General features: G+C 41.7%; 1 protein-coding gene across 1 annotated transcript in view; it reads left to right on the top strand.

Moving 5' to 3' along the window:
• Positions 1-27,440, top strand: part of Unc80 (unc-80 homolog, NALCN channel complex subunit) — a 182,042-nt gene that overhangs the window by 119,252 nt on the left and 35,350 nt on the right. The window contains 15 exon segments of the mRNA XM_032901292.1: positions 75-206; positions 2,009-2,152; positions 7,107-7,207; positions 8,286-8,372; positions 9,291-9,474; positions 10,615-10,709; positions 12,264-12,353; positions 13,384-13,485; positions 15,549-15,729; positions 18,298-18,566; positions 20,283-20,417; positions 20,799-20,940; positions 21,567-21,663; positions 23,338-23,508; positions 27,010-27,102. Coding sequence (XP_032757183.1) covers positions 75-206; positions 2,009-2,152; positions 7,107-7,207; positions 8,286-8,372; positions 9,291-9,474; positions 10,615-10,709; positions 12,264-12,353; positions 13,384-13,485; positions 15,549-15,729; positions 18,298-18,566; positions 20,283-20,417; positions 20,799-20,940; positions 21,567-21,663; positions 23,338-23,508; positions 27,010-27,102 — 2,023 coding nt within the window.

Here is a 27,440-nt window from a genome sequence, read left to right as displayed (position 1 = left end):
CAAGTTTACTTTGGGGGTGATGATAAATCTGGGTTATCAAAACCAAAATTTACATTCCCTGTTCTGTTTGCTAGTAGAAGAAGTCGCCAATCTGACATCCCGACGGCTGTCCGTGAGTCCATCCTGCACCTCCAGCACCTCGCACAGGAATTATTCCTTCCGCAGAGGGTCAGTCTGGTCCGTACGTTCAGCAGTCAGTGCTGAAGGTGTGTCCCATTGCCATTGTGCTGTTCTTGATGACTACCTTGCTCTAAAACGTCCTCTAAGATCAGAAATGCCTTCTTTTACACGGTTCTAGATCCCGTTTGACAGTACTTCATTGAGGATTTTCACTTCTGTGTTCGGAAGGGATATAGGTCCACAGTGTTCATTTCTTGTGACGTCATCCTCTAGTTTCAGAATCAGAGAAAATACACAGCTGGGTGTACACACAGGCTTAAATTGCCATTTGAACACTGCTCGTGTTGATTGCCAAAAATGGATACATGTCGTTTTCATTTTCATATATATCAAAGTCCTTTTCACGTCTTTTGGGAATTATTTGACTGGTTACTTAGAATCAACACAATTACCACATATTTGTGAATTCCCCAAATTTCCTCCTGTTGCTGACACCTGATTTCCTCGCAGTGGAATGAGAAAGCACACCTTGTGTGAGTTAGCCCTTTAAACCTACTGTGGCCTCCTTACCGCTTACTCTGCTCTCTGCGGAGTAGCACGGTTTCTTTCTTCTGACACTTGGGTCTGTCTGGTTTGCAATGATGTTCAAGTCTGTGATTTCCTTGTGAACTCTGCTCAGCTGCTCTCTTATGAAAAATTATATAGTCTCCAGCGATTACTGTCAAACTGACTCCTGGGAGTCTCCCCCATCCCAGGCAATGTTATGATTCTTATACATAGATTGCATTTGAGCTAAGTTTGCTTATTCATGTTTTTCCCCATTCTACTAATTCTGCCACTTGCTTGGAAATTTTAATACATTTTCACTTAATGCAATTTAAATAAACTAAGATCTATGTCTGCCTTATTAAATGACAGAAATGTCATATGAGATAGTTTGTAACATTTATTTTCTATTATAATTACTTTTCATTTATATGAAGTGTATGAAAGGACAGAATATTCATAATGGCCCCTTTAAAACTCTTGCCTAACACGCACCGTCACACCTGAGCACCCCAGGGAGAGTTCCTGTTGATCGTCTTTGTTCCTGAATATGAACAGTATTTTCTTATTTCTTTGAGCATCTCATACATTTTTATTGAAAGTGAATAAAGATGTCTAACATGTATCTACCCATCCATTTATCATTTCAATACCCATATGCATTCGATAAGATGGTAGGGTTGACAAGAACTGAATAAAACCTTTACCTTCCAGCCCTCCACAGGACCCATCTAAAATCTGAAATAGTCACAGAACTTAGGATAGGAGACTCAAAGACCCATCATTCTTAATAGTTTATAAAAAGTGTTCATTTTGTATCAATAATAAAAGTGAGTTTGTCTTTATGTTAATATACTGTTAGGTAACTTTAGTATCACTCTTGACTTTTATTACTGCATGGCCCTTTCTTCTATTTGAAGAGATTTTCAATTTTAGTATTTACTGACTTATCAGACAATGGCAATAATATGACTGGGTTGCATCATTTTTATCCTAAATTCACATGCTTTATGCTACTCAATGTTCATGGTTATAAATCTCTCACACATGTTCATGACATGTGGCATCTATGAAAAATGCCTTAGGCCTCGTTTACAATTTTATTTTCTCTGATTTCATATTAAGACCTTATTTCCTATTTCAATTGACTGTGCATCTCTTTCACTACAACACAGGCTAATGACCGTGCTTGGGAAGATGTTTGATTTGGTTGGTTTATAATGGGGGAAGCACTACCTCTATAGTCACATGTATTTTTATTTTACCACCATTATAGACTGTATTGCAAAATAGAATTTGAACTGCAAATCGTTATTGCATTAGATTTTGTCTCTCCTTCCAGATGAAGAACATGCCACTGAACACACGCCAAACCACCATGTGCCTCAGCCTCCGCAGGCAGTGTTCCCAGCATGCATCTGTGCAGCAGTTCTTCCCATTGTTCATTTAATGGAGGATGGCGAGGTGCGGGAAGATGGCGTGGCAGGTATCATCTGGCCAGTCAAACTGTTCTATTCTTATGCTGCTCGTCTGATGGAAACAAGAGTTTTCTCCTGAACATACATACTGCTGACCATATGCTGGGTTGTTCACAGTATATGTTATAACTATAGATTTTTAACATAATATACTAATGCTATCACTCTCTCTGCCTCCTTCTCTTGCTTCCTTTTATTACTTTACTAAGAAATTTCTTTAAAATTAGTAGCTAGGTCCATGAAAATTTTTTTATTACCAGAAAAATATAACAGTACTTAGTTGACTATCAACAATTCAATAGTGATTTTGCCCAACTCAGAAACCTTAACTATTAATTCACTAGTGCTAAACCTTCATTCCTACTTGATTACCTCCCCAGATATGCCAGTAAAGAGAATTTTACAGCAGAAAGGATAAACTAGGAATAAAATGATATATTTACATTGGACAAAAAGTTCTCTTTTTGTGTTTCTTTCTTTGTCTTTTTCATGCTTAACTAGGAACTGGACCCAAGTTGTGCACATGATAACCAAGAGTTCATCCACTGAGCTCTATCTCCAATCCTCTTCTTTCTTAATTTTTTTTAGATCAAATCTCATAAAGCTTCCCAGGCTTGCTTTGAACTCACTTATAGCTAAGTGACTTGACTCGAACTTGCAATCATCCCTTCTCAGCACCCCCCCCCCAACAAGTAGCTGGAATTACAGGCCTGTGCAATCAGATTCAGCTAAGGTTAAAATTCTTCCAGTTATTAGCATGTATACTTCTAGAAAGAGAACAAGAGTTTTAATATTAAGATTCAATAGCATATTTTTAATCCCATCTCCCAAAGGAGCAAAATATCTAAGCAGTCTCTGGGCTGACAACAGACATGAATAACACTGTTACATAAAACAATACTTTCTTACATTTTGTTTACAAAACTGCAGAACCTATAGTAAATTAACTAGCGATGGTTAGCGAAGAAACGAGAAGAATGTCATGCTAACACCTCCCTAACAAAGCATGGAATCTGGGACAAGCATTGGAGTATTGTTTCACAATATGAATAAAAAGGCTGAAAACTATAAATCCCTTTGGCATGGAGTTGGTTTGTTAGTATAAACATTTGTAAATGACACTGTATATCATATATCACATATGATAATGAATATTTGAAAATAATTTGGATGCCCAAGCACAGGAGAACAATTAATCTTGTTGCCCTGTATGATAGTATTCTCAATGCTTTGGAAATCATAGTTGAGAAAATTGACTTAGTGTTCTGCATAATAATGCTACATCGAGTTAAAAACATTAGTTCATGTTTCTGAGATATATGTGTATGTATGTATGTACGTATGTATGTATGATTTGTATAAATATGGAAAACAGAACCCAGTTAGTAACTCTTTCTATATTGATGAACCTAACAGATTTTCTTTCTCTTCAATATTTTTCTTTATTTCCACATTGCCTTACTGAAGCAGTGAGATTTCTATTTAAGTCTTATAAGGATATTTTAGTAATTAGTTTTAACCTGGACACCTCATCTCTGAATTGTATGTAGAGCTCAGTTGTAGAACCTTTGCCTTGTCTATTTGAGCACAACAAACATAAACATGCACACACATACACACATGCATGAACATACACATACTCACATTCACACACACACACACATACACACACACACATTCACACACACACATACTCACACATTCACACACACATACACACACACACACATTTTAATTATTTTGACATATGCTTCAATACTAAAGGTTACTTTTTATATTTCTTATTCATGGCATTCATTTGTATAGCTCTTGATTTTAATTAGATGGCTAATTTCTGAAACAATAATTGGTTTTTTTAATTCAAAACATAGGCTAAATGATAAATGTGTGCTGCATTCTGAACTCTAAGCTTAGAAGCCAGCAGAACTGTGACCACTGCGCATGTGCTGTTGACCTCCACTCCTCTGCTTCCTTCCTCAAGGGATCCAGGGAAGCTTAGCCTGACCTATGTCATAATGAAGGAGCACTTTCTGAGTAGGATCAGATATTTATTCCCAGGAACCTAATTACTGCCACCTCAACCACTTTACCTCTCTGAAATGGATACTATTTAAAGTATCTGGATAATAAAAGTTCACCTTTAGTTCATTTGAATTTTAAATAAAGCATATTTTAAAACCTAAATAATTGCTTAAATTTTTCTAAAGAGGTTGGAGAGAGAGCTCGGCAGTTAAGAGTATTGGTTTGATTCCCAGCTCTAACATGGGTGATCACAACTTTCTGTAACTAGTTCCAAGGAGTCCAACAGCCTCTTCTGATATAATCTTTACAGGCACCAGGCACATATGTGTTGCACACACACACACGCAGCAAAACATTCATATACATATAATAAAATAAATCTGAAAATTGCTCAAATAAAGAGTAAATTTTAGAGCAGAATTTATACCAAAAGCAATGGATTTTGGCTCTAACTTTTAAAATAAAATTACATTGACAGGTTAGGTTGGTCTCCAAGTCAAGGACGAGTAGACCCTTTTGCAAAGGCGTTGCTTGCAGAATAACACCAATACCTAAAGACCAACCAGCTCCTTCTATAAGAAAGTCCTGTTTTCCTTTCCTTATATAGGAAACTACTCAATTAAAAGCGACAACTTTTCACTTCGCAATACAAAAAGTGTTCACAAGACATTTTTGTTCTATCATAAGCAAGTGAGCTTTATTGTATTTCACTCCTCAAAAAACAATACTGTCATTAATTCTTTGAAATTCTCATACATGTACACAATTTTAATCTTATGTACCCTTCTCTCTGCTTCCCTCAAACTCACTCTGGGACCCACCGACCCTTCCACAACTTGATGTTTTCTTCCTTCCTTCCTTCCTTCCTTCCTTCCTTCCTTCCTTCCTTCCTTCCTTCCTTTCTTCCCTTCCCTTCCCTTTCCTTTCCTTTCCTTCTTTTCTTTTCAGTTTTTAATTCTTTTTATGTGTATGGTGTTTCATTTGTCTGTGTACCACATGTGTGCCTGGTGCCTTTGGAGACCAAAAGAGGGCATAAGATACCTTAGTACTGGAGATACACTTGTGAGTCACCATGTGAGTGCTGGGAATTGAACTCAAGTCCTCTGAACAGAACCAGTCCTTTCCCGCCTGTGGTCATTTTGTTTATTTACATTTCAAATCTTGTCTCCCTTCCTGCTTTCCCCTCTGCAAATTCCCTATCCCATGCCCCTTCCCCCTGCCTCTATGAGGATGTTCCCTCACCTACGCACTCCCACCTCACTGCCCTAACATCCCCCTAAGGTGGGGCATCGAGCCTCCACAGGACCAAGGGCCTCCCTTCCACTGATGCCAGATAAGGCCACCCTCTGCTACATATGCAGCTGGAGCACTGTGAACTCTTTGGTTGGTGGTTTAGCCCCTGGGAGTTCTAGGGGCTCTGGTTGGTTGATATTGTTCTTCCCATGGGGTTGCAAACCCCTTCAGCTCCTTCAGTCTTTTCTCTAACTCTTCCCTTGGGGACCCCCATGCTCAGTCCAATGGTTGGCTGTGAGCCTCTGACTCTGCATTTGTCAGGTTCTGGCAGAGCCTCTCAGATGACAGCTACATCAGGCTCCTGTCAGCAAGCACTTCTTGGCATATACAGTAGTGTCTGGGTTTGGTGTTTGTGTGTAGGATGGATCCCCAGGTGGGGCAGTCTCTGATGGCCTTTCCTTCAGTCTCTGCTCCATTCTTTGTCCCTGCATTCTCTTTAGACAGAAACCATTCTGAGTTTTTGAGATGGGTGGGTGGCCCCATTCCTCAGCCTGGGCCGTGCCTATTCACTATGGTATGGTCCCAAAGGTTCTATTTCCCCTCTGTTGAGTATTTCGGCTAACTTTGAATCCTGGGAATCTCTTTCTTTCCTGGCATCTGGGACTTTCTAGTGGTTACCCACAGTTACCCATCCCCCACTGCTACACACCTCTGTTCAATTTCCTGACCCTCTATACTTCTTCCTGTCTCCTCCCACACCTGATCCTGCCCCCTTTTTCCTGCCCCTTCTCTCTCCCTCCCAGGTCTCTCCCTTCCTCTACCTCTGGTGATTAGAGAACCAATCTTTTTAACTGCCGAGTCATCCCCTTAGCCCTGATGTTCTCTCTTTTGATTGTTGTCATTATTAATCGCCCTTTTCATCTACTTACTGCTGACCACATGCAAGTGGTGTGGGTCTATCCTCTAATGTGAACTCAGGAGTCCTTCCAATCCTTACTGGGGTTTCGATGCCTTAGTCTTGTGCAGGCGACATCTGCTGTGACTTGATTCTGCACCCGCTATGTCATATTCAGAAGAAGCATTTTACAGTAATTCTCTCTGCTGGCTCCTGATGTTTTCCTACCACTCTTTCCCGTTTCCTGAGGCTTGGATGGGAGGCGGTTCATCCAGAACACCCACTGTATTTATAATGCTTGTTCTCAGGGGTTTGAATGGCTGAATCCTTGCAACCACTTATTCTCAGGACTTGCAGCAATCATGAGTCTCTGTCTTAAGCAATTCTCCCAACAAAAGGAGCTTCTCTGACCAAGGTTCAGAGCAGCACGAGTCTGTGGATATAAACATAAACATTGAGAAGGTAGTTTGGCAACACAACCATTTAGTAAAACACCAGAAGGTTTCCAGCACAGCGTATGTTCTCCCTAGTCATGGACTGTTGACCAAAGTACAATACCAGCCATGAAATCCATCCTGTGGAGCAGCCTTGATCAGACAGTGGTCAGTTTCCCTGATAACCGCCATGCTCCTATTGGATCATTGGTTACCACTTGTCTGGCAGGTCAGCAGTTAGATCCCTGAGACTCACATAATAGAACGTCGACTTCAGAAAAACCTTTGAAAGCAGAAAGAACTCATCAAAGCTTAGTAAATTGCTTGAAAACTTTTTCTTGTTAAAGGACTTATGGCCATTTCTTTTCTCTTCTAAAGTCAGTGCTGTGGCCCAGCAAGTCTTGTGGAACTGTCTCATTGAAGATCCATCAACAGTTCTTCGACATTTTCTGGAAAAACTGACCATCAGCAATAGACAAGTAAGTTCTTCCTTCTCAGTAGCCGTGAGTGTGCACTCCGCTGAAAGCAAGCCAGGAACTTTACAGAGCTGCCTGCACGGCCGGTGTCCTCTGAGATGCAGTCAGCAGACGCCTTTTAAGTTATGGCAAACAGGGTTGGGGATTTAGCTCAGTGGTAGAGTGCTTGCCTAGCAAGCGCAAGGCCCTGGGTTCGGTTCCCAGCTCCGAAAAAAAGAAAAAAGAAAAAAAAAGTTACGGCAAACAATATTAAAATTTTGCTATTTCAGTTCAGATTTCTCCAGTAATTGATTTTTCCAAGTGTGCATGGTATGTTGCTTGGTAGCCCAGTGACATTAAATATTTTCAGTATTTAGAGAAAGACTAAATGCAGCTTTACATTTTTAGGGTTAGACACATCTGTGGAATTCTAGTTGTTTGGTAGCCTGGAATGTAAGTGGGGTTATTCCAGTACGTTAGTGCTCCCCATCACCCAGAAAGCTAATTTACCACACTACCTGTAAGGTGTCAAATTAGTTTCATGGACTTTAAGAAAACAAACATGATTAATATGCTTTTTCTCCAGTTTCTATAGTGATGATCTTCACTAGAAGATTAAGTTTGGTTTCTGGGAAGCAAGGTTAACTGTTAGACATTTCTATTTATCTTCCTTTGCTCCCCTTTATCTCATTGATTGAAAACCTAGGTAACTAAATTTGGAAAGGCAATTAACCTAGTGTGTGGATTGCTCAGATTAGGTCTCCACATTCCAGTTCTACCTGGCAAGCATCATAAATACAACCAAGTACACAATCCTCACAGGCTTTACCTATAGACACTGTGCCAAGTTTTATTTTAAAATAAAATCACCTGCTGTTTGGTGATATTTATATATTATCCATAAAGGAAAGTTATTCCTGCTCGTTTAAATAGTAAGAATCACATGTACTATCAGTTTTTATGGGTAATTAATTTCTCCTCTGCCATGCTAAAGTGGTGGACATTAACAAATGGGCAAACATAAGGAAAATTACCCTCGCGTTTCAGGCAGTCAGGTTCTAATAGCATGGCTGCTGACTGGGTCTGTCTGTTCTTCTTCCAGGATGAGCTAATGTACATGCTGCGTAAACTGCTCTTAAATATTGGAGACTTCCCAGCTCAAACGTCACACATCCTGTTCAACTACCTGGTGAGTCTCAGCAGTTGACAGAATTTCCTGGTAGGAATCAGGAACACGAAGAAAGAGATGTGGAAATCCCCCTCCAATAAATTTCTAATAATTGTATAATTGAAGGATGGTCAGCGGAAGTTTCCACTTTTAGAGTGGGGAAAACCCTGCCTGGCACAATCTTTGGCATGTGGTGGATCCTCGATAAATTTATCGTCTTGGTTCTCCTTTTAGCATTAGGCAACATTTTTAGGTTAGTTTTTAGCCTCCCCATCCCCACCCACACCCCTTTTTTTTTTACTTTGCTCTTTAAAACATACGTGCATACTCTCTAGAAAGGCGTTGTAAGTGTAGGTTTCCACAGTAGCTCTTTATGCTTTATTTTGCCTGGACAACTTCTCTCTGACCCCTCTAAGATTTACATGTTTCTTCACATCCTTCTCTGTAAACTCCAAATGAATCTGCATGCAGTTTAGGGGCCGGAGCATGTTAACTACTCTGAAATTGTCCCTCAATCCAGGCAGATAACAAACAAATGTCTTTGTTGATGTTTTCTCCCTTTCTGTTAAGAGGGAAATATTCATACGCCTGTGCATCTATAGCAGCCTGACAAACTTAGCTTGCACTACAAATCTAGACCTGTAAGAAATATTTATGATCCCTTTATTTTGTCTGTGACTGATTTGGTCTTCTTTGTCAGTGTCCGTTTGTTGACTAGCCGGGGGGGCGGGGGGGAATAAGTGTCCAATCCCCATGAGAACCAGATTGGTCAAGTTTTCCTGTTGTGTCTTCTCTTGATTGGTGTCATTAGAAGTTTTCCAGAAGTCTGTGAGCAGAGACTGTGAATACTAGGATGATTTAATCTTAAAAGCAAAAGCCAAGGCAATGGGAACGAGAGTGGGGGAAGAATGTGACTTGGTTGTTGGTCCTTTGCTTCAGGTGGGACTCATCATGTACTTTGTGAGGACCCCGTGTGAGTGGGGGATGGATGCCATCTCTGCCACTCTGACCTTCCTGTGGGAGGTGGTCGGGTATGTGGAGGGCCTCTTCTTCAAGGATCTCAAGCAGACGATGAAGAAGGAGCAATGTGAGGTGAAGCTGCTGGTCACTGCTTCCATGCCAGGTGAATCCGTGTGTACACTTGTTCACGTATAAGTTTACTCCCTTTCAAAAGACGTGGGACTTTCTCGTTCACAAGAGAAATAGAGTTCCAGCCCCTGGCATTGAATGCCCTCAAGAATTTTTGTTTAGTAGCATCAGAAGAAATACAATAGCCCCTTCAAAAGTCAGAGCTTATGAGATGAAAAGGCAGACATCGGACCAGAGTGCCTGTGAATCAGGCCTTGAAGAGTAGCCAAGGTTAGAGATTTATTTAAGTGTGTAGCAGAGGGCACGTTTAACTGAAAGCCATTGTGAGTGAGGTTTTTGGCACTGCCATTTGAATGACATTGTTTGTGTGGCAAGGACCCTGGGCCTTTGTAAACCCAATAAGAGGAGGCTTTATGAAAAGCTGGAAGAAAGGGGGGAAAAACAGGAAAAGGGAGACTTAGAAAAGAATACAATGTGTGGCATAAACTCTAGACACAGTTAGTTCCTCTTTGTGCAGCACAGCAGGCTTGTCCCTAAGATGAAGGTTTTATCCCATGGTGGGTGGGGTGGGGGTGGGACAAAGACGTAAGATGAAACATGGATGGAAATAAAGAGAAAGACTATATTATATGCAGAGGAGAGAACACAGTTTCTGGCAGCATAGAAGCCCATGTTAAAATCAGCATTGCCCTTCATTAGATTTATAATTGGAATTAGCTGTGGGAAAAATAAAAGCATTTTTCATGCTTTCCTTTCCCTGTGACTGATCTATAAATGCAATTACAAACACAGTCATGGTGAAGGCATTAGTTTCCGTATATAAAATGCTTACTTGAGAGGCCTGGCTTGTGATAACCATCCAACAGGTGCTGTGGATTACTGCGCATTTGTACGCTGTGTAGAGTATACAAAAGAGCAATAGGCTTTTGTTTATTATCAAAAGTCATATTCTTAAACTCACATTCCTAAAAGCTTGGCAACAGCTAGTTTTATGGCAGCCTGAGCCAGATAAGACCCTATTTCCTGTTTCAAAAACAAACTACCTAAGTTGAAAAGGGCGCTGGTAACAATGGCAATGGAAATCAGTTTATTGATACTATGTTAATTTTGTTTTATGCCTTTAATATAAACTTACATGAAAGACTACGTTCATGGTTATATGTATTTTGAATAGGTACCAAAACCTTGGTAGTTCATGGGCAGAATGAATGTGATATCCCGACACAGCTGCCAGTCCACGAAGACACTCAATTCGAAGCCCTGCTGAAGGTAGGAAAGTTTTGCTTCGTTTTTGACAGAAATGATTTTAATGCATACCCGTGCCCCCACGGTAAACATGTTTTGGAATTAAAATAAGTGGCATTTTCTGTATTCAATGAGCACACCCAGTTCTTCACTCTCCAGTGCCTCTTCTCCTATGGAACACTTAAGTTCCCCCACTTGTAACTGACATTTTAACTCTGCATTAAAGCAGTCCAAACTGGGCAAATTCTGTCTCAAACAACAACAATGCTGCTTTGGGTGTTATTCCCAATTCCTCCGAAAGCTGCATTGTCTGGTTTAGGAATATTTGGTGCTACTATTTTCTTTATTTACTATGCCATGGTTTTTCCTCACAAAGTAAATTCAGTCTATCAACTGATATAATATCAAGTGGAATCTATATGCAGGAAATATATAGAAAAAAATCAGGTAGGAAAAGAAAGAATTCTCTTTTTCATTCTACTTTTATTGAAAATAGAATTTCTTATTTAAAATTTCAAACAGAACTTTTAACTTGAAATTAAAGATAAAAATATGTTCTCATATAATATATTCTGAACATCATTTCTCTCCTTCACCTCCTCCCAGATCCTCCTCACTTCACCCACCCAAATCTATAGCCTTTCTTTCTTCTCTTTTTACAAAGCAAACAAGCATCTAAAACAAACAACAAAGCAGACTATGACAAAACAAAAGAAAAAAGAATTAAAGACAAACCACAAGAAATGTGGATGCATAGACACGTACATTTGCACACACAGAAATCCCTTAAAAGCACGAGCATTTTCTAAGAGTTACGATTAACAATCCTCCTCAAAAGAATTAGTTAATCACTACTCCTGCATGCACGGCTTGGAATGTAAAGTAATCCGTAGGATACCAATCCTGACTCATCTGGAGTCCAAGTCTCCAGTAATCTTACCTTACTAGGTACGACTGGAACTCAGTTCTGAATCCTAATGTAAGTAGGAAAGAGTGCAGGCCATGACTTCTGTTTCAGACTTCTTCGAGGTCTCCAGTGAACATGCAAGGTCCTTGGAAGCTAGCAAGCTCTTAACACCACCCATTTGCATACTTTCATTGAATGGTGGATATCAAGAGTCTGACAATGTGTTCCCTCCATGGCTTCACTACAGCCAGTGTGACATAAATCATAGGACCTCCCTGGCCTGTTTCTTTTATCAGTAGTAGCATAGCAGTTTGATTATACAAGTTTTCTGCATGGAAAGCTCTGAAGCCAGTTCACAATGATCAGTGGATGCGTTATAGTTTGTAATATTCTTTACGCTGTTACGAAGCATGCTTTCCCTAATCCCACACGCCCAGTAGGTGCCACTGTCCCTTCATAGACTAGCACTTGGTCAGAATTAAAGCTGTGCCACTTTGGGCACTGTAAGAATGGATGATTTACAGTCCCAGTCTTTACTCTTACTTTTAGATAAATTTAGCACTATAGGTTCTCTTGCCCCTATAAGAATTACCTTGTGTCTTTCTAGCATACTGTATACCAAGTAATATACTCTTGATAAACACTTATAAAATGTGTTGCTATTGTTCTAGGAGTGTCTGGAGTTTTTCAACATCCCAGAGTCCCAGTCAACACATTATTTTCTCATGGATAAACGGTGGAACCTTATCCACTACAACAAGGTAAGTCTGCAGCCATGATGTCCAAGCTGTGTTGTGTCATGGCTTACACAACCCTTCCCAAGTGCAGCTTACTATTGGTAAAGCATCACTGATTCAGGTTATAAGCATGGTCACTTGGGTCTCTTTGGCTTCGGAGCAATTGGTTTACTTTTCTACCCCTGAGTGTCCTTATTTGTAAAGGGAAAGTGATAACAGTACACGTGCTGGGGTAGTCGTAATCCCTGAGGGAGATGCAGCTTAAGCAGTGAGCTACTTATCACAGTTGATATGGGTGAATACATATTTTTGTATGGTATTGGCAGCTTTTCTCTCTGCTGTACCAAATACCACATAGAAAGGAACTTAAGAGAGGGAAGTTTATTTTGCCTCATGGTTGAGAGAATACAGTCCATTGAGGGCAGAAATGCATGGTGATAGGACTGGTGGAGGCCCATCAGTTACATGGTATCTACAATCAGGAAGCAACCAAGAGTGTCTGTGTTCAACTCACTCTCATCTTTTCATTCAGTGCTGGTCCCCAGCCCATGAACTTAAGTTGACAGTGAAGACTGACCATGACATTTATACAGCAATGGCAACCGCATCCCTGTTTGGAATTTTAGCTATACCTTGACTTTCTTTCTCTTCTTTTAACCATGATCGAATGAAGAAAATAACACCTCAGGTGGTCTCCGGCATCACTTTAGATTAACCCCCTACCAAAGTAATGTATCTTCTGGCCTTGCACACAGTGCCGACAGTGGGTAACCTGACTGTGTGCCATCAGTGGGTAACCTGACTGTGTGCCATCAGTGGGTAACCTGACTGTGTGGCATCAGTGGGTAGCCCAACTGGGCAGAATGAGCTTTCCTGAGGAGGCAGCTTTGCCTTTTTAGGATTCTGTGGAAATGAGGAGTGTGAGGTAGCAAGAATAAAAACCATTAGAAAATAAATGAGTATTTTATCTACCTGAGTTTTGGATAAAGAAGAAATGAAAATAGAAATAACGAGTTTTGAACTGGTTTTTCTCTCTGTGTGTCACCCACCACAGACCTATGTTCGAGATATTTATCCCTTCCGGAGGTCCGTCTCTCCACAGCTGAACCTCGTACATATGCATCCTGAAAAGGGGCAGGAGCTCATTCAGAAGCAGGTGTTTAACCATGCCTTTATGCTGGGTCATGTTTGGGGGAGGATAATTGTAAATCCGCTATCAGCCTTGAGAGTTTGCAGTGCTATTGTGTTCCTCTCCTCAGATAATGAATGATGAAAAACCTTGCTTAAAAGATTGTGCCCTCAAAACTGCAAGTTTTCTACATTGGATCATGGTGTGTAATGTACTCAGAGAAACTCACATGGGTTAATATGGAGCATATAATAGGAATACTCTAACTTCTTAACTGGCTATTGAAAAATACATAAGTGACTTACAATGGTTTATGACTGGGAGGTGGAGACAGATCTGGAGTTCAAGTTCATCCTTAGCTACATAGCAATTTCAAGGCTGGCCTGGACTCCATGAGACCTTCTCTCAAATAAGGAAAGAATTAGGGACTGGGAAATGGCTGAGTGAGTGACATACTTGCTGTGCAAGCCTGAGGACGTGTCTAATCCCTAACACACATAAAAGTTACGAGTGTGTATCAGTAATCCCAGTCCTGGGGGAAAGGAGAGGACGGCGGTAGATCCGCAGGGCTCTCTGGCCAACTACCCTAAATGAAATCATGCGCTGTAGGTGTGGTGACAGCTAATCAGAAGTAAGATTGAGAGTGGTAGAGGAAGGCATACTTGTCTACACTCATGTACCATATGCACGCAAAGTGTAAATAGTATAGTTCATACATTACTGACACAGTAAAAATAAGGAGCCCAGATGAAAATAAGTAAAAACATGCTACCTCAAAATAGCACTGAACTAACAGCCAGCAATCTAGATTCCATCCCTCCTGGGGATCTAAGAATCTAGCATTTTTTAAATCAGGAAAAGACACAGCCAAGCAGTTGTTCTTACATCTAACACTGAAAAGCAGAATAGCATTCATATGCTTGATCTCAAATCAGACTCTGACCTTAGGAAACTCAGCAAACCGTGTGCAAAACATGACGATACACCATTCCAAAACTGATCATTTCCTTAGTATAATTTTAATGCTCACATATTTTATTAACCTTTATCTTTAAGTAAAGTATATAAAGAAGAATTTGAAGATAGCGATCAATTCAAATTTTATGCACGCATCAAAGATGCTACTTTCACATTAAAATATTGTTCGTGAGATAAATAAGGATGGCCAAGTTTAGAACACAAAAATAAACTTTTTAAGATGGCTACCATTAACTGCCTAAATTGCTTTTAAAAGAAAGAAGATGCTGTGTCTGTGGCCAAGAGAAAGGTGTTGGGTTAAAACTGAAAGGTCTTCACCATGAACAGTGCCAAAGACCACCTCACCAGAGTGACCTCAGGCTTCATTTTTGTCAGCAAGATAGTCAAAAAACATAGTGAACAATGCTACTTCATAGGCATGTGTTTGTGATTACCGTGTTTAAATCACCTTCAAAAAGTGCCATAAACAGGGCACTTTCTACTTCCTCTGCTCTGGGCTGAAATCTTGAGATACCTAAGTTCCCTGTGGAGATGAAGATATGGAAGCTTAAGGTCTGGGATAAGATAACAACTGTTCCTGACTCAGGAACTTCCTAATCCTAGCTCGTGGCCCAGTGACTATCAAGACAAAAGAAAGAAGAGACAAAGAGCCCAGAAACATGCCTTCCAAACTCTGGAACAAACGAGTTTTCTAGGAGCCATCAGCTTTCATATGAATAATGTATTCCTAGATTCTACTTTGTCTTTGGTTAAAAAAGAAAAACCCAGAACCACCAGGGAACAGCTTAAGGCATCTGTGGAGCAGCCATTGTAACTGACTGCCAGCTCCCATTAGAGAAAGGTTTCTGTGTTAGGATGCCCACACAGATGGGACAGTGTGTCGTTCTGGACTCTCTTGACAATCCCTTCCTTGTGCTTCTCTAGGCCATAGCATCCCTGAGCTCAGACAGCATCAGGGACTGAGAGTTCATTAAACACCGTTCTTCCTGGTAGAAACATCCCTTCCTCTTTCCAGCCCTCCCTGTTTCATTTTATCATCCAGGTTTGTTACTGAAGATCTTCAGTGACTCCACTCTTTCCAACTTCCTAATTCTGCTCTTTGCTCCTGCCAGGTGTTCACCCGGAAGCTGGAGGAAGTAGGGCGTGTTTTGTTCCTCATCTCCCTAACTCAGAAGATCCCCACAGCCCATAAGCAGTCACATGTCTCCATGCTCCAGGAGGACCTTCTTCGGCTGCCCTCCTTCCCTCGAAGTGCAATAGATGCTGAGTTTTCTCTCTTCAGTGACCCGCAAGGTACTACAGGGAAAGAGGCCATTGCTCTTGGTTTGATCTGACTACTGGACCCCAGTGGATCTCAAACCTGAGTATTTCTCTGAGTCTGCTGGAGGTTGTATTGAGACTCAGATGGAGTGCATAAGAAGATTAAAGGAAGCCAAGCTAATCCTGCATGACACAAGTGAGAACAATAGTTGCCTCTGGGTTAGGAAGAGGTAAAGGAACTGTTGGCAGAAGACATGAGGGAACTTTAGGAAAGGACAAAAATTAGTCCTTGGATTTTGTGTACCTGAGTATGCACTGCCAAAGACCAGCATCGGCTTGGAGAGGCTTCTGAGAGTAGGGGTGTCTGTGAGAGGCAAAAACAAATGACTCAAAGTCAAATTGTGGGTCCAAGTTGGTGGCCTAGATTCTGCTGAGATGGCTTTTCCAACTGCTTGCTCTTTCTCTCTCTCTCTCTCTCTCTCTCTCTCTCTCTCTCTCTCTCTCTCTCCTCACTCTCACTTCTCTCCGCCCCCCCCCGTCCCCCGCCCTTTGGGTTGGGTGTCTGTGTGTCTGTGGGGTGGTGAGTCTGTGTGTCTGTATGATGTGTATCTGTGGTGTGTGTGTGTGTGTGTGTGTGTGTGTGTGTGTGTGTGTGTGTGTGTTCTGCCTTCTCTAGATAGCTTTTCCTTGCTATTCTAAATACTCTCTGGTTGAGACAGCTCTCCTAGTAAAAGTTGTAAAATCTATCTATCTGGATAGCTCACGGCTTTTCTGACTAAAATCAGAAAAGCTGCTGCAAAAATTCTTGGATTTTTCTGACCAAGTCAGAAATCCGTTAGAAAAAAAATCTTAAAGAGCTGTTTTCACTCTCCAGAGATCTGCAGACAGCTCATCTCTCTCCAGAGAATATTCTAAAGAAGAACTGATATAGTGCTCTACCAGCTCCTCTCATGCAGACCGAAAGCCCAGTTTTTCATTTACATATCAGTCATTTATTTCCCTGCTAGTACTGGTTCCAGAAAATAGGTACATTATTACACCAACATTCCTTTTGATTATCCTATGAATCAGCCCCTTAATTCTTAGGAATCAGCAAATACACATTTTCCTTTAACAAGGGAAAAGATTGCTTGCCTTTGTTAAGCACAGTTGATAAAGTAGCTGGGTGGGACCCTGACCTTTCTACCACACCTGGGCCTGGACTTGCTGTTCCAGGCTGACCTTGAGCTCAGGAATCTGCCTGCCTTTGCCTCTTTCCTACCAGCTGCCTTGTTCCTTAGATTCACGAATCCCTCCATAATTTATTTGCATCCTTATATTTTTGTATAATTGAGAAATTATATATACTTTTTGAGAAATTATATTTTTAAACTCATGTTTTACAGTTCTTTCCCACAGCCTTACAGTCTGCCCTGAGGGTCCCAGCGGTCACTATTTTGCTGAGACTTAGCTACACCTTCAGCTGCTAGACTCCTGCTGTTTCTAACCTTCATCGAGTCATTAACATTAACAGGGAAGACATTCCTCAAAAGGAAAAAGGCCTCCATCGGCTTCAGAAAATCTCTACGTTATTACACAAGCAAGCCTTATACCCACAGCAGCCATCCACACTCATGAAAGCTCACATCCTGTCTCAGGGGCAGGGGCCGTGCTACTCTGTCCCCACTAAGGCCATACAGGGTTCAGCAATATACTATTGCAAAACTCACTGGATATGCCCATTTACATTCTTTGTATTTTAGTGTAACTTATACCTGAAGTGTGATAGAGTCAGAGAAATAGCAAGAGACCCAGATGAGAACCTCACATACATCACTGATTTGGGACAAGCAACTTCAATTACCTTGATGTACTTCAGAGTTCCTAATAAAGAGTTCTGGGCCCCTAACAAATTGAACCGGGGCTGTGTTAGTCTCTGTTCCCTGCCATTGGATCCTCTTCCCCACTACTTTGTTTGCCTGGTTGGGCCTCAGTGGGAGAGGATGTGCATGCACCTACTGGGACTAGATGCCCCAGGGTGAGGTGGTACCCAAGGGGGACTTCCCTTCTCTAAAGAGAAGTGGTAGGGTCACGGGGGGGCGGCATTTATAAGGGTGAAACTGGGATACAGATGTAAAGTGAATAAAAAAATAAAATTAAAAGGAAGGAAGGAAGGAAAGAAAGATGAGAGAGAGGGAGCGAGAGAAAGAGAGAGAGAGATGAGAGAGAGAGAGAGAGAGAGAGAGAGAGAGAGAGAGAGATCTTGTTAGTTCTGGTCTAAACAGTGATAAGAAAAGAAAAGCCAGGCACTGATTCCGGCCCTAACTATTGTCCAGCTGCAATAATATCTCTTTCAGCAATGCAGTTTATTTAGCAGGAAAGCACTGCAAATGCCTGTCCTGGCTTGCCTAGAGTGCAATCAAAGAAGTGTGCAGACCCTTAGAGATGGAGGAAGTGTGTCCATGCAAGCAGTGTTGTGCTGGGAAACCTTTTCCCACTTCTTCTGGAGCGGGAACGAACGAAATAAATGGGAAATAGCTGTGCCCTGGCGGTTGATCGTGGGCTTATGCTGACAGGGCTGGTGTGCGGCTAATTTTGTCTCCGCTGTTTGTGTTCTCACAGCTGGGAAGGAACTGTTTGGCCTTGACACGCTTCAGAAAAGCTTGTGGATCCAGCTCCTGGAGGAGATGTTCCTGGGCATGCCAAGCGAGTTTCCCTGGGGAGATGAAATCATGCTTTTTCTCAATGTGTTCAATGGGGCTCTGATTCTCCACCCAGAAGACAGCGCCCTACTCAGGCAGTACGCCGCCACTGTCATCAACACAGCTGTCCACTTCAACCACCTATTCTCTCTCAGTGGCTACCAGTGGATTCTCCCCACCATGCTGCAGGTGCCCGGAGTCTCCTGTCCCAGCCACAAAAGTAACCCAGCCCTGCTCAGACCAAGCAGTCCAACACTATCTGTAAAGAATCCTTTCCATCCCAAAGTTATTGCCTTTGTTACCACAGAAGGCACCCAGTGAAACCCCCACATAGATTTTCCAAGAGCTCACACAATTCAGTGCGGTCCAGAGATACTGCCCCAGAGTTCGGGATAGTCTTCCCATGTCGCATTGCATCGTAACTCCAAGAATCTGTGGCATCTGATTAGCAGCCTCAGAATCCTCAACAACTAGTAATTCACTCTCCAGGGTCCCATCAGACCTGAGAAATAAGAAACTCTGTGCGAGGGCCCGGCAGTGTGTTTTTACCAAGCCTTGTGGTAGTGCAAGTACTGTAGACAGTGAGGGACACTCTACCCTGCCCTTGAGCCAGCGGGGTGGCCGACTGCCATCTGTCGTGACCTCAGCTTGAATGGGAATTTCTAGTGCCAGAAATTTAGGTGCAAGGGATAGGAGGAGTTGAGTGTAGCAAGATTTTCTGTTTCTCATGTCCAGTGTGCACCTAGTTCTACTGAATATAAATCGGACAGGACCTGGGACTAATTCAAGATGCCTGTTTGGGGATCATTTTAATGACCATTATGAAAGTAGTGTACGTTTATACAAAATACAATCTGCTTCATCCAGTGATGGCAAGAAACTTATTTTTACCATATGACTGTCTGCCTCATTTTTAAGTAATACCATTTTTTTTACCCAACATAATTAAACTCACTGTAAAACTGAGACAATACAATTTAAACAAAACATCCAGATCACCTGCAACCCTTCTTCCCAGAAAACATTTCTATTCCCTGAATATCTACACACAGGCATCAAAATAAAACTACATTGTACTATATTCAAATGGATAGCTTTTTGTCAAGTAACCAAGACCATCATGTGAATTTCATTCAGCTGTTGAGCCTTAGAGCATCAACAGCTACACTTCCATCGTTTTGAGATTTTATTTTACCCTAGTGAGAATGGACAAAGCTCTCAAACAAACAGACAAACCCCCTAGAACAAATGAGGACAATGCTGGAGAGGATGTAGGGGAAAGGCAGCACTTACACAGTGCTGTGAAAGGCATAAGCTGGTGCCACCCCTGGAAATCAGAGTAAAGGTGACTAAGAGCTAAGCTAAACTCGGGTCTACCACATGATTCCCCTGTGCTCCTCTTGGCCACGCACCAAAGGATGCTGCAGCCTACTACAGAGATGCCTGCTGGTCCATGTTCTGTGTTCATCTATTCACAGCAGCCAGGAAGAAGTCTAGGTGTCCATCAACTGACGGGTAGATACTGAAAATCCGGTATATTTACACAACACATGTACCATAATGCACTTAACAAGCTACTACTTACGATTAACTTATTTCAAGTTTTTCACTATTACAACTAGTCAGAAGCAGGTATTTTTAGGTAAACCTTGCGTCTCCTTCGTTCATTTTAGTAAATGTCTAGTCATAAGCTTCCTGGGAAATTTTTCAGAAAAATATGTTTGTGGTTTATAGGAATTTTATGTCTATCATCCAGTTATCTCAAGAAAGCTGATGCTATGTTGTGCTCCATTCTGCCAGCGGGTAACATTAGCCCCTTTCTGTGTTTCCTATGGCTATGGTATAAGTAAACACCACTCTGGCACACTGAAGGCATTTTCCAACCATGGGGCTATTTCTCGATAGGTATACTCAGACTACGAAAGCAACCCCCAGCTGCGCCGAGCCATCGAATTTGCCTGCCACCAGTTCTACATTCTACACCGGAAGCCCTTCGTGCTCCAGCTGTTTGCCAGTGTGGCCCCTCTCCTGGAGTTCCCGGTGAGTAAGGCTTGAGTGATGAGTGAAAAGCCACCAAAGGGAACTTTTAAAGGCAACATCAGAAAGCCAGGCATCACTTGTGTTTGGGCAGAGGCAGGCAGGGATGTTCCAAAACTCCAGGATGAACAGGAAGGAAGAAGCTTAAAATGGGTGTGACTTACTGATGGCATTTACTAGAGCCCTCAAATTGCTCAGCAGAGTGTCAGATAACACAGTTATATAAGTTGAATTGCATATAGAAAATGTGATAAATATATGATATATGTCATTATATGTATATGTATTTGCACTTATAAATTTTGAATTTCCAGTTGGCTGTATGAGTACTAAAGTGGCTATCAATAGACTGAAAGTGGTTTCTCGTGTTTTGTTTTTATATAGGATGCTACCAATACTGGGTCCAGCAGCAAAGGTGTGTCTGCTCAGTGTCTGTTTGACTTGCTACAGTCTCTGGAAGGAGAAACCACAGATATATTGGACATTCTGGAGCTGGTTAAAGCTGAGAAGCCCCTTAAGTCACTGGGTAAATGTACCCCCCAAGCATTCTTTTTCCTATTGAAATTATTCAAATAAATGTATGTACATCTATAACCAATTATAACTATGCATAACTAAACTTATTATATAGTATATACAACTAAATCAAAAAGAAATAGAACAATGTTATACTTTGAGTGAGTAGACTTTTTTATTATTTTCTTGTCTTAAATTTCTTGAGAATCTACAGAATAAGGAATCCTCTGTTCTGAAAATCATAATAAAACTTTTCTCAGCAGACCCCTGCTCGAAAGTTGAATTTCATCAGTTCTAAGCAAACAGACTTCTCTAATGGCCCTTTGTGGTTATGTAATGTACAGAATTCGATATAATTCAAAGATAGAGCTTTTCATTCTACCTCAGGCAATTAAAAGTGCCTGAGTGGCTTCTGCTAGGTATGATTGTTACAACCTCCCTTATTTGTGAGCCACGTGTTTGAATGCAGGAAGCAGAATTGTGTTGTCCTCAGATAAGAAATGTATAGTTTAGTTTGCAGAATTCAGAAATGAAAAACTAGGAGATAAAAGACCAAAGGACGCAGCAGGAAAGACGAGGACTTTAGTGGTGATGCCAGCTGCTTCTCCTGGAGTCACGTACACTGCGTCTCTGCAGATTTCTGCTATGGAAGTGAAGACTTGACCTTCTCCATCAGTGAAGCCATCAAGCTCTGTGTCACTGTGGTGGCTCATGCCCCAGAGTCCTTCAGAAGGTGAGAGAACCGCGGCCTTCCTTTCTGCCCCTTGGGATGCTTGGTGTCGGAAAGAAATGAAACGGAGCAAAGAAGCTGGTGTTTGACATATCTTTCTGTAACATTCTGATGAGCAATCTCCTAAAATCCAAATTTAGAAAATTCTATCATAGCAGCAGTCCTGAAAATTACTGTAAATCTTCCTGGATTTGAAATCCCCAAATTTGGAATCCTGTACAGAGGCAAAGATGTTTACTCTTGTTAAAAAATATTTTTTCCACTTACATAATTACAAGCTGTTAGCGGATAAAATTTCATAATAGGCATTTAAACCATCTGTGAAAGCCCCCTCTGAGGACACAAAGGACAGTGACATGAATCTTCTGTTTTATTTTGACACACACTGGGAAGCAAATGATTCACACAGGAAGTGAGTCACCCCAGTTCCAGGAAGTTGGCTCTGGTCAGATACAAAAGTTTCATCTCCTTTTAACAACCCTGCTCTGTTGGCACAGAGGGGAGGGAGGAGCCAAGCTTAACTTTGCTCACTGTCTTTGTACATTTGCCCTTTAGATGGGCGTCTCCTCTCCCCTACACTGAATGAATAAAGAAGTGGACAGGATTTACAGCTTTTTTTTTTTCAAAAGAAATATCTGGGATAAATAAAAATGTAACCAGGAAGCCCTGGGTTTTTGTCATCTTTAATGAGAAATAGAAATTATGCAAAAGGTAGACAGGTATGTGACTGTGGCCTTTAAGAGAAGAAAATCTGCAGTGTACAGTGTGGTCTCGCTCCCCATTCCCTGTCCCTCCTGCAATGCCCAGCTCCAGGAAGCTTCCGGAATGAACACAAACATTCTGTTTTAGTTTGTATTCTATCCATCATCAGTTAGATGCCTCAGCTTCTCATTAACATTAAGACCTTGGTAAGCTACAACAAAATCCTTTATTTATTTCAGGAACTATTCTGATTTCTTGCCTCCTTTTTTGAGCCATCCTAGATGTATTAGGACCTAGAAGTGTCATAGCTTCAACTCCATACCCATCAAGTTCTGAAAATTGTCACATTCTTATGGTAGAGCTCTGGTTCTGTGCAGTGTCCCTTCAGAAAGCAGGACCCGGTGCTGAAAAAGACATGGCAGACATTCCTGGTGTTTTGATTCCATTCTCTTTAATCTGAGGTTTCTGACACATCTGTACTACGCCAAGTGTGCACCCTCTCCCGTGAGTCGTGTCCTCACACTCTACTTAGGACATATTGCCAGATTCCACCAAACAGCACCTATCGACTCTTGCTGAGAAACGGCTTAGGCTTCCAAAGGATCTAATGGTGTCTCAAAATTACTTCAGCTGAAAAGTTGCCCTCAACACATTCCCAAACAGAGGCTTTGCTGGAGAATGAAGCACGTCACTCTGAATGGTCGCTAGCACTGCCAATATTCTGCTCTTCTTTTGGCCACTCGCACAATGGCTAATTCTTCTTACCTAGCTCATGTGCTTCATTAAGAGAGGCTTCCTCACCTGTCACTGGGTGCTGAATTAATTAATGACAGTCAACACGTCCAGCAGCCTTCATTGCTTTTGCTTGGTGTTGCACAGGAAAGGGAAAAGAATTCCTCTGGTGGCGTTTCCATGCTTCTGGATGTCACACAGCCCAAATACGATGTGACCTGGCTTTCTTTCTGGTGCTTACAGCCTTCAGATGCTGATGGTCTTGGAGGCCTTAGTTCCATGCTACCTACAGAAGATGAAGAGGCAGACGTCACAGGTAGAGACCGTGCCTGCTGCCCGGGAGGAGATTGCTGCCACAGCCGCTCTGGCCACATCCCTGCAAGCACTTTTGTACAGTGTGGAGGTCCTCACCAGGTAATCTCAGAGGCAGATATCCACAGCCTGAAACAACACGTATCCATTGAAAAGATGAGGAAACTGGTTGTGGCTAAATATCTCTAAAACCTGGCCTTTGTCTATGACTTAGACAATCTCTTTGTAGAGACAGCTACTCAGGCCCTTATTGCTAAAAACTGTAAATACTACATAAATTACCTGTGTACTTAGTGCTAAGTATTCTGAACAGTGGCAGTAGCAATAATGATGACTTTCCTACGTGATCACTAAACACACAATTACTTATAACTCGATGGGCTTCTGTGGAGATTTTTTTTAGCCCAGTGGTAAACAAATCTTTAGCAAAGGGACATGTTAGTGAATGTGACGCTAGCATCCACATTTTAATTATCTGTTTGATTAGTTTTTAGTTTTTACATTTTCAGAATCAGACAAGGGAGTGGAGACAAGAGAGAGAATGAGTGTGAATGCACACACAATTCAGAGGACGTGTTGTGAGGATCAGTTCTCCTCTTCTATCGCGTGGGTCCCAGGAGCTGAACTCCCTTCGTCAGGCTTGGGGCAAAGCACCTTTGCTCACCAGGCCATCTTGCTCGGCCTATTTAAGTATTCTGAGATGTGCATTTGCAACTCTAACTAAGCATTCTTTTATTACTTTACTACTCATAAAGAGTAGGATTTTTCACTGTAATTTTAGAAACTACAAAGCAAATACACACTTCAGAAAATTACTCTATTCCAGAAGGAATACATTTGTCATAGAATAGGATCGAATAATGATGGGGTTGGGGGAGAGAGAGATCTAGGGAAGAACTCACATGGGCACCAGTTCAAGAAGCTGTCCTGTGACAAGATTCTTGGGTTAAATGAAAGGAGATGAGCTAGCCCAGTAGGAAGGGCATGCTGAGGGCTGTAGGTAGACAAAGGATGGCTGAGAGCAGAAAAGGCAAGAGCAGGGTACAAGGCATGTGGCTGCCTTTCTTGCCCATTCTCTCTAAATTAACTAAAGCTATAGATATCCTTCCTAGAGGTACTGAGGGGGACACCCTGGGTGTGTGTATTTGCTCCTCCATTCCATTCTGCTGTTCTGTGTGTCCAAATGCCAGCCTAAAGTTCTGCCTATGATTTCACTCCTGACCTTGCCCAAGGACCAATTCCCCCATCTCTCAAGTGGGTCCCAGGAATCAAACTCAGGTTGCCAGGCTTGGAGGCCAGCGTCTTCACCAACTGAGTCATCTCGCTGACCCTATTTAGTTATTTTCAGATGTAACATATGAATGACAGTGAGTGGGACTGTTGTCCATGAGTGGTGATGTATGGTCAGTTTCCAATGATGAACCATGCTGCCAACCTACACAAGCAGAATGGAGCCCCAAAATCTTGGGTGGCATAGAAAAGAGGAAAGAATTGCAGTCATATCATGTAGAAAAAATTTATTACAGTAGCATTTGGAAAAGGTCGGTTACTATTCTCGACTCTGTTTTAGGGAGACCTAGGAGAGAGATGTGAAACGAACAGGTTAAATTTCACCCTCAAATGCTCATCTTCACCAAAATGAATACACAGAAAAGGGTGGAGCAGAGAGCCAGGAAAAACTTGACAAACTTACGTTCCAGTGAGTAGTCCAGACACTTTGCTAATGGTTTCAGGAAAGCCTTGGAGAAGATGCTTCCAAAGACGGGAATGTAATTAATGTAGCCTATTCCTTCCACACCTGTCTCCTAAGTCTCCCTACAACAAAGGCGAGAACAGTGACCAACCTTTCCCAAATGCTACTGTAGTTATTTCTTTTCACATGATATGACCGCAACTTTTTTCTCCTTTCTATTACCTTTATAATGACAAAGGAATTAAACACATCAAAAATACAAATTTTACTTGCCAAAAAGTCCATGAAGAGTTATGGATAAAGCTTTGGGCATTTAAAGTCCTGTAGCTCGGTTGATAAGGGGCTTGTCGGGATAGAGTAAGCTGGATCCTCAGAATGGAGGCTCCAGAGTTTCCTCGACTCTCCCACCTGTGCCAGGCACACGCATGCTCACTTCTACAATCATAAGTAAGTACTGAAATAGAGTCTGTGCCTTTCAGTACTCCTCTGTATTTAAAACCCCTTTTGTAGAAAAGAGAGAGCCTTTTGGTTAGTAGTAACCACAACATAATTGATTTTATTTGCTTTGCTTTGAGACAATTCCTACTGTTTGCAGTGTCTCCCAACCACTCCAACCCCACATCCCTATCCCATCCTTCTGTCTTTCTCCTGCAAAGCCTCTTTCCCATGTTCTTGTCCATTTGTCTGGTTTGCTATTTTTTTTTTAAAGGAGAGTCCCCTTTCGTATCCATACTGCTAATTTTCTTATCCCATGAAAAGAGATATTTAACAGTTAAATTACATATATAGAGAGAGTTTCTATTCTATAATTCTATCAGAGAGTTAGGGAACCAAAACAAACTTTGTATCTCATCCTTCTATGAACAGCATCCAGGAAGGATCAGCTATTCTCAGAGGCTCAATGGAAGGAAATGTGGGCATCACTCAGCCTGAGTAACTCAGGGGAGAACCCACTCCCAGGCTCATTCAAGTTTTGCAGAACTTAGTTATATGTGGCTTTCCTCTGAGCAGTTTCTTCGCTGTCTCTCTACCAGGAGCAACTCTGCATTTAGAAGGCATCTTAATCATTTTCCATGGTCCCCTTAATCCTTTAACCTGGCAATAGGGCATTGAACCTTCATGCTTCAAATTTCTGTCTTCAGACAGAGGGGGGACAAAGACTGTTTTTAAATGCACCATTAGAGTAAAACTAGGCACAAAGTCCTTGCAACCATTTTCGAGTTCTAACTACCAAACCAAGGTATGGGACGTGGTGGCCTTCTGCCAGTATCGAAAGTTTACTTGCCATACCCAGCATTCAGATCTAGAATGGGCCATAAAGATTTCATCATCCAGATGCTCCAAGAATCTATGTCATCTTTCTGTGCCTCAGATATCTATATATAGGCAGAATTTTATTTGAAGCCAAAGGAAAGGCCCAAGTCGGTAAATGAAATCATTTGAATCTTACTAAACTTCTGACTTAAAGTAGGCATTTACTCACTTCCTAGAGAGAATTGGGTATAATTTTCACTGAAAGAGTGATCACACTAGGTGATAATTTCTCAGAAAGATAGCGTAGTTCTGGTGTGTATTTAAGTGCTTTTTATTGTTATCTCTGGTGCTGGACTGCCTGCCCCCTGAGGAGCTGCTGAGTGGTCTTTTTATGATCGACTGGCACTTAGTTTGTGCCCAAGTCCTATTTGAAGAGTCATGCTTTAAAACTGAGAACCAAGACTTAAAACTTAAAGCCTGGTATGTGTGAAGAACTGGGAAGGAGCCATGTCTTTTAATGGTCTCTCAGGACTGAAGTACCTAAAGCTGGACCTCCTATCCTTGTAAGATTCTCAAACATACTTAGGTGGACTTCCCAGCTTGAGAATTTCATAACTGTCTCCTCCTTTGTTGCTTTGTTCTGGAAACCACTGCAGGCCCATGACAGCACCACAGATGAGTAGGAGTGATCAAGGTCACAAGGGAACCACCACAGCCAACCATACCATGTCCTCTGGAGTTAACACCAGGTAACTCACTGTGCCCTCTGCTTCTGTGGCCTCTCTGATGCACTTCAGTGGCTGGGGGTGAGAGGAATCCTCAAAACAAAACAAAATAAAACAATCACAGCCTTAAGTGTAAAAATCTACAAAGGACACCTTCCAAGATAAGAAAAGAGGGTGAGAGTTTAGAGGTACAAGAAAATACCAGAACTACTTAGAAAATCGTCACAAACTCACACAGCCTTCATGAGGTAACGGTTGTGCTGGGTCTATTGGACTCCAAGATGGCCAGAGGCTTCACCAGGCCTTGGAGTAGAGAGACCCTCTCCTCCCCATCATGTTTAAAAGTAAGGCCCAGATTTCAA

This window comes from Rattus rattus, chromosome 4, assembly GCF_011064425.1.
Source record: "Rattus rattus isolate New Zealand chromosome 4, Rrattus_CSIRO_v1, whole genome shotgun sequence".
Lineage (NCBI taxonomy): Eukaryota > Metazoa > Chordata > Mammalia > Rodentia > Muridae > Rattus > Rattus rattus.
The sequence above is the reverse complement of the archived record's forward strand: the minus strand, read 5'-3'. Positions and strand labels throughout refer to the sequence as shown.